This window comes from Anser anser (assembly GCF_964211835.1).
Source record: "Anser anser genome assembly, chromosome: 1".
Classification (NCBI taxonomy): domain Eukaryota; kingdom Metazoa; phylum Chordata; class Aves; order Anseriformes; family Anatidae; genus Anser; species Anser anser.
Window position 1 is genome coordinate 214,525,789 of NC_139720.1, and position 13,173 is coordinate 214,538,961.

A 13,173-nucleotide genomic window follows, 5' to 3' on the forward strand; every position below is an offset into this window, starting at 1 on the left:
AAACCGCTGATGCGGGGGCCGAAGGCCGCCGGGACGGTGCTGACGTGGTGGGGAAGGGCAGCGAGAGGGGACACGGGGCGCCCAGCGGCACCCGCGGCCTTCGTCACCTCCGAAACCGCTGCCCTGCCTGCGGCGTCTGTCCCAGGGCCCCGACGGCCTTGGGGTTGTGGTGGCCTCCTGAGGGACGTGGGGAGGGGGCTGCAGGAGCCTGGGGGGGGGAGGCCCTGCCCCGGGGGAGCTCCCCCGCGGCTGCCGGGGCCTGCGGGGAGCTGCGCAGAGGCCGGAGCCGGGCTCTCGCCGGGGGTGCCCAGGGCCAGGAGCAGAGGCCCCGGGCCCAGCCTGGAGGCCGGGAGGTGCCCTCTGGGCCCCAGGCAGCGCTGCTGTGCCGGGCGGGTGCCGGAGCCCTGGCACAGGCTGCCCGGAGAGGGGCTGGGGGCTCCTCCGCGGGGTCTCCGGCAGCCGCCGGGACGTGGGGCTGGGCCAGCGGCTCCGCGGGGCCCTGTTGGGGCAGGGGGTGAGCAGCGGCACCCAGGGGTGCCCCCAGTTTGTGACTCGACAGCGTCTCCCCAAGAGCCACCCGTGGGCTCACCGCACCACCTCCAAGGGGCACAGCAAGGGTTTTGTGTGGAAAGAAAGACGCAGTGGGGCTGGAAGGGCCCCAGCGTAAGGGCAGCAGGGAGGAAAACGCCATTTCACAGCAGCCGGCCGAGCTCCGGTGGTTGGGGACGGGAGCATCCCGGGCAGGCTCGGTGCCCGCTGTGAGGGCTCGGGGACAGCGGGGATGTCCGGAGGAGGGACAGGAAAGCGTGACCGGCAGCGTGCGGGGAGGGAAGCGCGGGATCCGGCTGGGTGGCTCTCCCGGCCCCATAAAACCTCTTGCATCCGGGCTCGGGGGCCACGGCGGGACCTGAGGGGCTGGGGACAGGCTGGTGGCCCTGTCGGGGCTGGGTGGCTTTGGCAGGTGGCTCTGCCCCGGGAAGGGGAGGAGGCTGCGGCACTCCCAGCCCGGCTGGCGGCCGCGATGCTCCAGTCCCGGCTCAGCCTGGCGGCCGTGCAGGCACCGAGAGCACCCGGTGAGTGCGACCCCCCCTCCCCTTGCTTCCTCCCCCTACACCCCCTGTAATACGGGGACCCCCAGTGCTGCGCCCTTCTGTAGGGCTCTGTGGGTGAGAAACCCTGTTTTTCTGCTCGAAATCCCCCAAATTCAGGCTTCCCCTTGATTTACAGGTGGTTGTAAAGACAATGGGGTCCAAGGGTGTCCCCCCCCCATCCCCTTCCGCTTCACAGCTGTCCCAGGGGATGCACCCCACGTTTGGGGGAGCCTTTTTTAGGGGGGGGGGCAGCTGCCTGTGCAGGCAGAGGGCGCACGGGGGTGTGGGTTGGGTTGGAAGAGGAGCTCCGTGTCCTGGGGGGGCTGGAGGGGGTCCGGGACCCAGCTTGTGTGTGGGGATGGAAATTCCAGGGGGTTTGGGGCAGCAACCCCTCAGGATGGGTCCATTGGGGGCATGCAGGGATCTGTGCCCCCCGGCTAGGGCTGGTTGGGGTGATTGGGGTCGGTGTGTGGCAGGATCAGTCCCAAAGCTGTTTTTTCGGGTGGGGGGACCCCAGGCAGGTCCTGGCAGGGGCTGCAGCTGGGGCCAGCGGGACCCCCGGGCATCCCTTGGGCACAAAGGTGACGCCAGCCCAGGGAGGTCCCTGGGGTCGGGACCTATTTCTGCAGGGGAAGTGCCTGGCTGGGTCTCGTCCGTCTGTCTGTCCATCAGAGGATGTCCGACAGGCATCCGCGCACGTGCGCCGGGTGCTTAATCCGGACTGCCTTCAAGTGGCTTTGATCAAAAGCATTAAATGCCCTTACTCAGATTTGGGGTGGATTTAACTCTGAAGGGAGCAGCACCGAATTAATGCTGCTTTCTGTCTTGGGAGGGCACGGGTGGACCCGAGCTGGAGGCGTGCTGGGTGCCCCCAGCTCCTGTGGGTGCCAGCTCTGCCGATGGGGACGGGGCAGGATTTGGGTTTTCTTCCTCCACCAAAATATTCCTGGCCCCCTGCTCCTTGCGCTTCAAGGACCGTTTTGGGGCTCACCCCTGGGGCCATCCCCGGCCCCATCCCAGGGCATCCCCACCGCGGGGGCTGACAGCACCCCCTCGCACAGGCTCGGCGAGGAGATGGAGGATGACAACCGGACGGAGCCGTGGCACCGGAGCCTCCAGGCGATGCTGGATGCCTTGAACCAGACGCTGCACGGGGCCATCCTGCGCCCTGCCACCCCACGCAACGCCAGCGCCCGCGCCGGCCGGGACGACAACGCCTACATGTACATCCTCTTCGTCATGACGCTCTTCGCCGCCACCGTGGGCAGCCTCATCTTGGGCTACACCCGCTCCCGCAAGGTGGACAAGCGCAGCGACCCGTACCACGTCTACATCAAGAACAGGGTCTCCATGATCTGAGCCTGGCCCCGATGCCGCCCGCAAAACCCCGCGGTGCCCGAGGGGTGCTGAGCCCCCCCGGTGCGGGGCAGGAGCTGGGCTCCTTGTGCCTGGCACGACCCGCAGGCAGGTCCCGGCGTCGCAGAGCCATCCCGGCTGGGGACATGGGGACACGGGGAAGGCAGAGGCGGCTCCTTTCCCACCATTCCCATGCCCTGCTGAGTTTGGCAGGGGCTGTAAAGGAGGAAAAATTGCCTCTTCCCCGCTCAGACTGGCCAGCATCACCCTCCAAAGCGTGCCGTGGGGTGCCAGTAGCTTAGTGACGTGGGCTCGCGGGTTTTCCTGGTGCTAAAAGCTGTCATTTTAGAACGGCGTTGGGCCACGCTTCGCCGGCGGGGAATTAAAGGAGATGCTGATTCCCGAGGGCTTGCGTCTGCTTCTTCTCCGAGCGTGGTGCTCCTGGTGAGGGACAGCCTGCCCCTCGATGGCTCTGCGGTGGCCAAAATTGCTTTGTGATGGGACTTGCGGGGTGATTTGGCACCGCAGCCCGATCCCACACCCAAGACGCTTTCTCCCCGGCCGGCCAGCATCGCTCCAGCCTCGGGCGCACACTGCGAGCCCGGCCGAAGGCACCCGGCTTCGCGCGCCCCCGAGGGTCCGGCCGGGCTCTGGCCGATGATGCCGGAGCTTTTCCTGCTTCCTTCCTGCGGGGTGCTGCCGGCTGTAGCTTTGGCCTTTTGTACCGCAGCTCCCAAATGTGTTTTCCAAGGGGCAAGCGCGTAGTGGCAAACGGGAAGGGGATGGACTCGGGCCCTCCTGGGCTCCTTGGCTTCATCCCCGCAGTTGAAGCAGCCGGGTTTGGGGCTGGCCCACGGGGTGGCCGGTGGCCAGGAGGGCCGAATGTCCCCGTCCTTCCCAACAGGCTGCCTGCCAGGGCCGGCGTGGGGCAGCACCAGCCACCCAGCCCCGGCGCCCGGAGCGGTCCCTCGGACATCTTAATCTGCTTATTATGGCTTAATTAACGTCTAATTGCTGCCAGACCGGCTGGCCCGTAGGGCACCTTCCTCCTGCACTCAAACACCGCCGCGGCGCCTGCGCCCACGCCCGCGCCGCCAAACCCTGACCCAAACCACAGCGTTTCGGGGAGGGCCGGCAACCTTGGCACCCGGGAATTTGGGATTTCCCGTGCCTTCAGCCCTGCTCTGGGCACGAAACCCGATGCAGGGGTTTTGGGGGGTCCCTGGTGGGCTGCGTTTTGGGGGCAGTTGCCGTTTCTGGGCTGGGCACGTGGTGCAGGAAGGGAGCAAAATGCCACTGCTGTCCCTCGGCACCGGGTGCCCGGCCCAGGCAGGAGGGGGCTCGAGAGGCTCCGCCGTGTTTACCTTGTGGTTACAGCGTTGGGAAAGGCAAATAAACCCTTTATCTGCAAATAACTCAGGGGAAGCAGACCGGGCGGGCACAGCCGGGATGAGATCCTCCTCCTCCGGGTGGATTTGTGCTCTGTTTTTCTCCACCTCCACGGTGTTTGTCCTCCCCTAACACCCGGAGCACGCCTTGTGCCAGGGCTGGCATGGGGTCCCCAGGATGGGACAGCCTGGTGGGCACCCCAAAACCCCCCAGGATGTGGCCTTCCCAATGAAGGGAAGACCCTACAAGGGGAAAAACCCTCCTGAAACAGCAAGCTCCTGCAGAGGTCGTTACCCTCCCGATTTCCCCTCCGTTGGCAGTTCCTCCGCCTGTCCCCGTAATTATATTCGGACCAGGGCCTGTGGAAGGCCAAGGGGGGGCCCTGGGTGCCCCCACCAGCCACCGTCGGGCTGGGTGACAAGGTGCCAGTGCCACCTGGTGGCAGTGGCCTTGGGGCCCCGCTGCAGCCGGGCACGTCCCCATGGGACCCACGGCTCGTCCTCCGTGTAGGTTGTGATGGGCTTGGGGGGATGCTCGGAGGGGCACGGGGACGTGGGGATACAGGGGAAGGCTCCCCAGATGGGTTTGTTTCAGCTGCCAGGGGGAGGATTTGGGGGCTAATTAGGGGCTCGTGATTATGGGTAATGCTTACGGGGTTGGACAGCACGGAGGTGCGCTCGCCTGGGCACAGAGCAGAGCTGGGGCAGTGCTGGCCTTGGCGAATCACTAAATCAAACTGCAAATTGCAGCTGACTACATTGGGGTTTGCAGCCCGAAAGACACGGGGCTCGTGTGAGGCCAATATATTTAGTTGCTTGTTTTTATTTTATTTTATTATTTTATTTTATTTTATTTTATTTTATTTTATTTTATTTTATTTTATTTTATTTTATTTTATTATTTTATTTTTTATTTTGTTTTTCTCAGCACGCAGCAATGAACCACAGGTGAGACGACATCGGCAGCAGTCTGCCTGGTCCTCGGGAAAGGCTGTGGAAACATTACGTGCATGGGAAGCCGAGGCTGACCTTGGTTTAAGGCAGCTTGGGGTGCGGCGACAGGGCTGTGGGCGTCGTGTAGGTGAGAATTCGATGAGAATCGCACCGGCGAAACAGGAGGGACCGACAGCGATGGCATCCGATGTCCTCCGGCGAGGTGACTGAGCCCTGCCCAGAGACAGGGGTTTGGCCACAGCCAGCGCTGCCCTACGGAGATTTCTGGGGGGTGGTGAGGTGGGGTTATTGCGGGAGCGGGGCTCCTGGACTCTTCCCTCAGTGTCCGCAGCATCCATTTCTCCTAAATACATCGGTTCGTCCCAATAAAGGCACAGCCCCTTCCTCCAGCTGGTGGCCCGGTGGCAGCACGGCTGGGGTGACACCCTTGTTCAGAGGGACGAGGGAAACAAAAATGGCCTAAATGAGGGAAACTGACCCATTAGGAAGCTGCACAGGGATCACGACGCAGGATCGGAGCAGCTGAGGGTGAGCCGGGAATCCTCTTGTACCCCCCTGAGGGTGGGCACGGCCGCAGGGCGGTGTCTGGCAGTGACAGTCAGCAAAACGCTGGCTTTGTCCCCCGGGGTCTCCCATCACCGGGGATTTTCAGGAGAAAATTAACCGCACACCTGTAAGGACGAGCGAAATTCAGCTGAGCTTGCTTCAAGTCCTCCGTGGACCTATTTTTACCGTGACCCAGATGTGTTGGATATCCATGTGTAGACGTGGGAATCCAAACGTTTCGCCCACCCATCTGAATTTTCTGTGGCTGAGCTGGCCCCCTCCCTTGTGAGGCTGAATTTTCATTCTTATAACCCGCCCCTGACGTTTCCCTCGTCTCGAAAGCAGACCCCGTGCTTTCGCCTTTTGCTGCTGCAGCATTTTCCGGAGTTGTGGAGCGCTTGACAAGCACTGGGCCCGGCCCAAAGGAGCCATTTTACGAGTTCGTTTTAAATTCCCTGATGGAAAACGCCGCTTTCCACCAGGAAAGCCACCCAAGAACACTTGGTTGCGCTGGGGTGAGTCCCGGCTGGATAATCTGCATGGGCTGGTGATAAGCTGCCGTGAACTTATCGCGAGCCTGGCCATAAAACCAACCGTTGGGACTGCGATCGCGGGGCAGTTCAGCTCAGGTTGCCTACCGTACGGGTACCTGCGGGATCTGCACCACGGGGTGAAAAAAAAAAAAAACAGCATTTCTTAGTAAAGCTCAAGGCAGCATTTATTCTTACAGACAGCCGGGAAATCCCAGGCACCTGGGAGCTCGTGTTCTCCCCTTACAGGAAGTTTTCTGTACAAATTTTCTCAGTTCCACGCCATTTATGCCGCAGTTCGGGATTAATCGAAGGGATAAACTAGGGTGAAAAGCCTGACCCACGCTCCTGTTCTTGCTCTCCCATCGGAGGGGACGGGCCCGGCACATCTTTTCCACAGATGGATGTGGCTGAACCGTTCAGCGGAGCACGCATGTGGGCTATTAATACCTAGCGGGGAGGATTAAAAATAACCGGGTCTGGTTTGGAAAGGACAAGCTTTGATATACGAGGGGACTGGAGCCAGCCTCCCTGGGGTGCTGAGACCCGAGCGAGCAGGAGGCGCTGAAATTTCCCCCACGCTCGCCGCGGCTTTCCCACCTCCTTCACCGAGTCTATAAAACGCACTTTATCAGATCGGACGACAGGTTAGGGTGGGGAGAGGAGGTGAGCCCGAATTTCTTTGTGTTTGCTGATCAGACAGGTGCCCGCGGGCAGAACCGGACCTGTCGTGTGTTTTCTGCAGCGCGCTGCCCGGTACAAAACGTGTCACACGTGGGGGGGCTGCGGCAGGGACCGTCACCCCAGGATCCCAGCCCTGCCGTTGGGCTGACAGCAGAGGCTTCCGGCAGCTCTGAGCTGCGCGGTTCTGGTTATTTAGGGCATTTAAGCCTTCAGCAAACCAAAGAGGACGTTGTCCATGCTGGAGGGTGCAGGATCAGGCCCCCCGAGGGCTCACATCGCGAAGCACCAAGCCGCGGACTGCTTCCCAGCCTCGGCGGTTCCTGCCGTGTCCTTCTCTCCTGCCAGCCCGCGCTTCTTCAGGACAAAGACTTCAGCTGCTTGGACCCCGGATCAGGTTAAAAATGGCATTCGGGCCCGGAGAGGCACGTCCCCACGCAGCACCCTATCGACTGGCAGGGGTGTTATCGCTGCCCGGGTTTAGGGTTGCGCTGCCTGCCCGGCAATAGGGTGCTCCGAGCGAGGCAAATAGAAGGATGGGAGTTGCTGCATTATTACCAGGTAACCCAAGAGGCACAGGGTGTTCAGGATACATAAATAATAAAACAAAAGCCGTGCCACAGAGCAAGGGCATGCGGAGCGCCCGCCGAGCGAGCTGGAAGGACGCGCTGGGTTCATCCCGCGTGACTCGTCTCACCGCAGGAACCGGGGGCAGAAAAAAACAGCCTGGAATATCATTGGAAGGAGCCGCGGGCCCTTCGGAGGCTATTTGGAATAAATTACGTGCAGCAAAATTGCCATGGAAACACCGCACCTTCTGGGTTCAGCCCCGAGGCTCTCCGGCGCGGGGCTGGGCAGCTCTGTGTAATCAACAGAGCTAATCCGGGTTGTTGCGGGCGAGGATTTGGTCTGCGGTACCAGGTCATTGAGGATGCTAACACGACCGTACAGACGGTTTTTATTTCTGCTTCGCGGTGACATCACCGTGTGCTCAGCCATTCCTCTGCTGAAAAACACTGAGCGCATTGGTAGGAGCGAAATACGCGCACCATTGTTTGGGGGTACGCTACTGAGACGCTGCAGACCCAGCCCTGCTGGGCTGACGGGTACATTTAACCGTCTTTACCCCTGCACTGCGTAAATGCAAACCCCAAACAGGAGCTGTGTGTTATCAGCAAGTCTCTTTTAACTTGCATTATTTTGTCTGCGTTAAAAGAAGGCTCTCATTTTGGGGGCACGGGCAGTTATCTGCCGTTCCGTAGCTGCAGTTATGCTACATGGGGGCACTCTGAGTTTCAGAGCAGCATGGGGAGCAATGCCTTTCCCTGAAAACACACACACACAGAGCTGCACATATGCACATGTGTGCATAGATGTGTGTTTTGGCTAGGATGAAGTCATTCCCTCCGGCTGAGCTCCACCACGGTCCCTGCTGGCGCTGGCAGCTCCCAGCACAGGAGATCCTGCAGAGAAGTTTCAACCCCTCAACAGCGTGGTTATTCCCACGAAAGTAATAACACGCAAAAATTCTTATCTTCTATGAGGCTGCTTTATCTTTCTTCAGGGAAATAACCACGGAGGATCACCAATAACTGAAGGACTGATAATTCTCCTATTTAAGTATCAGTGATTAAGGTCAAATCCTGCTTTTAATTGTGGCTAGGAAGCTGGGCACTGATAACGTGGCGTGCGGGCATGGCTGTCACCGTTTTGTGTGAAACTGCTTTATGAGATTCAGGGTGCCATATAAAGAAACAGCCTGCTTGCTCTGATGGCAGAAAACTACTCTTCAGAATAATTTAAAGCTCTCATTAAGCGTATAAGGAAAAAAAAATGTAGCCACGAATGGAAGCATTTGAAATATGAAGTTTAATTTTAACAGTCTCTTTTACTGCCTTTCCAAAGATCTACAGAGTTCTTGTAAGAAACGTTCCTGCTTGGCAGGCTTTAGAGAGGCATTTAACATAGGCATTGTCCTTTTTGTGGGAAAATGAAGTTTTTATAGACTGCAGCTTCTGTTGTGCTGGGCTCTGGCCTTTCCTTGAAAATAAAACACAAAGGAGCAGAGAAGAGCAGCAAAGATATGAAGAGCAGAAGCTGTGCCTCGTGTTGACTATCATGTGCAAATTCCCTGAAGGAGCCACCCTTGTCAGTTATTCTGAGATCTGGAAAAACGTGCCGGCATCTGGCTGCTTGGGACACTGCTTTAACTGGGCTCAGGATCACATCAGAGCTGCTAAGGATGCCATCTCTTTGTGCGGAGACATGCAGAGAGAGAGGAAAGGGAAAAATGAGAAAGGGAGAGGAAATAACATGAAGAAGTGGGTGGCATGGGGTGCATAAGCCTGCAGGGTGATGGCGAAGCTGGTGGGAGGCATGGTGCTGAGCAGTCTGCCCTCAGGTTGGGCTGGCAGGCTCACCTGTGGCTCATCGTGAGGCAGCTCTGGTCGCAGAGCCCTTTCCTACTGCCCCACAGGCTGCCTCCTTCTCCGAGTGTCGGTACCAACAGATGGATTCCCCACATCCCTCCAGAGAAGGACAACCTCACCCACTGACTGTTGGGTTCATCTGTTATGTGTGATTTCCTCGCTCCGTCTTCTTCTCCTTCTACACCGTCAACAGCCGTAGGACAGCCCTGCAATGATAACAGGTTGATTTATTTCTGTCTTCTTTATATCTTCTGCTGCCTACCAGCAGCTCTGTGTAACAGACCAGTTTACAGGTTCACCTCCCCATACCAAGTCCGTCCCCCGGACCAGAGGATTTCTTCGTGTCTGCAGCCAGGAACCAGGTCCCTTCAAGACACACTTGAGAGCTTCAAAAGGGAGGGATATTACAATCAGATTTCTAAGCTTTTATAACGGACTGTTCCCTTCTATAGCTTACGAGAGCTATGCCGTGCTGCTTCAGTACCCCAGGCTGCGTCCCTGCATCTTTTCATCCCTCCATTGCATCCTCCTCACCCATCAGGCTCATTCCACCTCCCCAGGGGCCTGTGCTGCTCCCAGCCTTGAAGCCCCGTTGTTTCACACCTCCCTTCGCTTCCAGCATCCCCTGGGCAGCAGTCCTATTCCCCTACGGACCCCAAAGCCTCGCATCGCGGTCCCATCGCCCTGCGGGCCCGAAGCCTGGCGTCAGGCCGCAGTGCCTGCGATCACTATGGCAACCTCAGCAGAGCTGCTGGGGATGGCAGCAGGGCCGAGCATACATGGGGACAACCCGATTACAGCTGGGGCTGACCAGGAAGGGGGTGAGGGTTGGTATTTCCCTCCTCAGGACACTTTAACTGCTGCTGGAGCCTGTCTGGGAACACCTCAGACTGAGGGGCTCATTGCCCAAGGACGGGCTGATGCCATTTTCCTTCCAGATGGAGAAGCGAGAAGCTTGGAAGCTGGCTTAGGGCTGACAGAGGCACAACCAAGGAGATTTTTAGGTTTTTAGGTTTTTGCTCCTATGCATCACCCTGGTGGATAAGAGCGCCTCTTCAGTGGGGCGGTACGGACTACCCTAAATACACACATACACACACATTTATTGATATATTTTATTTTATTTGTAAGTGAAATTTATTTATTTTTATTTATTTATTTTTATTTATTTATTTTTATATAAGTGGAAACAAGGAACACCCAAGGACCCTCCCCTGCCCCCGAGGCCCCAGCGCTGTCTGACACCAAGGGACGCCTGGAGGCGAGGCCGGGCCCCTCAGCGGCGCCGTTGCCCCCTCAGGCCGTTCCACCCCCTGAGGCACAAGGCGCCGCGCCGCGAGGGCTGCCGGGACTTGTAGTTCCGCACCTCCCACCAACCCCTCCGCTTTGCTGCGCGCTCCGCGCGGACCGGACTACATTTCCCGACAGGAAGGTGGAGGGCGGGGGAGCATTTCCCCGCCCCTCCAGCGGCAATCCCGTGCTTTGATTGGCGGGCTGGCGGCGCGGGGGCGGGGCCGCGCTGTGGAGAAGCAGCGGTGGGGGGGGGGCGCCGCGGCGCTGAGGGGAGCGGGCGGTGGCGGGCGGCGGCCGGGGCTGGGCGGCTGCTGTGGCCCCCTCAGGTCCCTGCGGCGCCCTCCCGGCGATGCCCGGTGCCGCGGAGTGAAGCCGCCGCTCTCCCCTTCCCCGAGATGGGCGACGTGAACTCCAACGTGCCGCTGACGGCCGCCCGCAGCACCGGGGACGCGCAGCTGGACCGGGCGGTGTGGCAGTGGCTGAGCTGGGACAAGGTGCGGGGACGGGACCGGGACCGGGACCGGGACCGGGATCGGGATGGGACCGGGACGGGGCTGCTGAGGGCCGCTGAGGGCCGCTGAGAGCCGGGGGCACGATGCTGGCAGCCCCCCGGCACCCCATGGCCGAGCCGAGGCACCCACGGCCCGGCGGCGTGAGGTGCCCCCGGAGCCGGCGTTTTGACCGTTTTCGCCTTTATTTCCCCCAAAACCTCCCGGTTTTAGCCCCCCCTCAGGGGCTACGGGGGGGCCGAGAGCCCACCCGGCGGGCTGCGGGCTGGCTTAGCGCGGTGCGAGCCTCCCCTGAGGAATCGGGTCCCTGATAACGCCTTTTTTTTTTGCGTTATTTTCCCCAACCCGCTGCCGAAAGGCTTATTCTTTTTTTTTTTTTCCTTGCTGCTTTGCCAAAACGTCACGGGCTGGGCTTAAAAACATCGCCTGGGGGTGGGGAGGGACGCAAACACCCCCGCACGCTGCTGCGCCTCGCTCCTGGTGGCTTCGTTTTGTTCCTGCCCCAGCCAGCTGCGTGTCACAGGGAATATTTTGGGGCTCTTCTCCTCCCTTGCCAGCTGCCCGTCCTGCAGCCGGAGCCGTGTCCGGGAGCGGCGAGGAGGTGAGGAGCGCAGGAAGGAAATAATATCTGCGGTAACGCACCCGACAAGCCAGGCCGAGCTCCAGCACCGAGGGGTTTTGGAACCTGGCTTTGGGTCGGCGTGGCGAAAGGCTCTTAAACGCCTCAGTTTGTGCTGATCCCAAAAGGGTATGAACTAGGAAGATTTACGCCTTTTAAACTTAAGGCTACCAGGGGAAAAAAAATATTTTGGTTTAACCCAGCAATGGCAAAATGTTATGGTTTCTACGAACTGAAATTAGCCAGCCAAATAGCAGCTGGAGAGGCACCTGTTTACCCCAGCTTGCCAAGGTGACAGTCACGACGCTTCCTACAGGGCTCGAGCTTGATTAATTAGAGAGGTTTCGAAGGAGCCCTGTGAATTTTGGGGGCCCCAAACCGGCTGGCGGAGGGCTCAGAGCAGGGCTGCTGCAGCAGGAGGAGGCTGGGCGCGGGCAGCGCGGCGGCACCCGATGTAAACAAAGGAGGGGACGGGGGGGGGGACGGGGAAAGCTGCGGGGAGAAACTCCTCGTTTCATCACGGACCCAGGAGACGAGGCCTCTGGAGGCTTGGTGTTACCAAACAGCGCGACGAGGTCTCTGTCTCACCCCCAGCTTCCTTCGCCCTGGGGACTTTCACTGCCTCCGATCAAAGCAAAACGCGTGTGCTATTCCCCCCCCCCCGCTGTATTTAGCTGTGGGGAGCTTTTGTCCTCAGACTTAATTGAAAATTGCTCGCGGTAATTAATTAGAGCCGCGCTCGCCGTCCGTACGTGCTAGTGCTAACCTCCTCTAAAACTGGAACTGTGATTAAGGGCCGGGGCGTGGGTGGAGGAGAGCTGCCTGCGTGACGAGCGCTCTGCTGCTCTCCTGCCTCACCACTGCTGTGCATCTTCCTCAATGCTGCTAGCGACTGGCTCAGAGGAGCCTCACTGACTAAATCTCCCTTCTTTCCCCTTGATCGCTGCCTTTATTTTTTGCTTTGAAACACCAGGCACATGCTTTTGTTCCCAGGCGTACGAGTGAGGGCTGAATGATTAGTCGTCGTTCTCTATTTTCTCCCTTTAATCCCTCTTCATTCACGCTCTAACTTTGTTATTGTCTTTCCATAACTGTCTCGAGTCTCCTAAAGGCGTCTGTCTTGTACGGAAAGCTGCGTCAGAGCGGTTGTCTCCAGGAAAACCGCTTCTGTTTAGGGCAGCTTTGGAAATTGGGCCTTGATTGTAGTAATAGGCAGCTTTAAAGCGGCCAGAACGTGCCGCACGTAGAGCGGCACCGAAACGAGGCGAGCTGAGCGTTTGTCGTGCACAGCAGAGGAAGCTTTCGGGGCAAGTCCGAGGGTCGGATCCGGGCTTAGCAGCCGTTGGGGTTTCACGGGGGGGGGCCGTGTGATTAAATAGATCAGGCTCTTAATCAAATACCGCGGTCTCAGGCATAGGTTGGCAGCTGTGCCCACACGATCACACTGACACGCGGAGGCGGAGTGGATAACGGGTGCCCTCGTGCTTTCCCTCGGTCACTCCTCGCGCTGTGAAGACGAAGCTGAAGCTGCTGCCTCCTAAATTCCCTCTGCGGGATCAGCAGGAGCCGTTTGCGTGCCCTGAGCGCGCTCAGCGTCGCCTGGCTTTGCCTACAGGCACTGAAGTCGTGGAGGAATGCTTGTGCAAAACTGTTTGTGGGCTGTGCTGGTCGTGCTGGAGCTGATTTGGGGGAATGGGGATGTTCTGTGGTTATCGCAGCAGGGGGTGTGTTACGGGAACCGGTCCTCTCAGCTCAGTCCTACTTGCTAGCAAGGTGG

General features: G+C 59.3%; 2 protein-coding genes across 4 annotated transcripts in view; both read left to right on the forward strand.

Moving 5' to 3' along the window:
* The first annotated feature begins 637 nt into the window (after positions 1-637).
* On the forward strand, positions 638-10,762 carry KCNE3 (potassium voltage-gated channel subfamily E regulatory subunit 3). Of its 2 annotated transcripts, none has more exons than XM_083834405.1 (2): positions 638-1,073; positions 2,065-10,762. In XM_083834405.1, exons 1-2 carry the CDS (start codon positions 782-784, stop codon positions 2,448-2,450), a joined length of 678 nt encoding a protein of 225 aa, XP_083690531.1. In that variant the 5' UTR covers positions 638-781; the 3' UTR covers positions 2,451-10,762. The 2 variants fall into 2 exon arrangements, with proteins under 2 accessions (XP_083690531.1, XP_083690532.1); XM_083834406.1 differs by having other exon boundaries at positions 692-1,073; positions 2,153-10,762.
* Positions 10,518-13,173, forward strand: part of PGM2L1 (phosphoglucomutase 2 like 1) — a 37,215-nt gene continuing 34,559 nt past the window's right edge. Inside the window, exon 1 of one of the 2 annotated variants that reach the window (XM_083834364.1) lies at positions 10,518-10,762. In XM_083834364.1, coding sequence (XP_083690490.1) covers positions 10,664-10,762 — 99 coding nt within the window. In that variant the 5' untranslated portion in view covers positions 10,518-10,663. Of the gene's footprint in view, positions 10,763-10,853; positions 11,379-13,173 lie in introns of those variants that run through there. The other variant, XM_083834365.1, reaches the window with a different exon arrangement.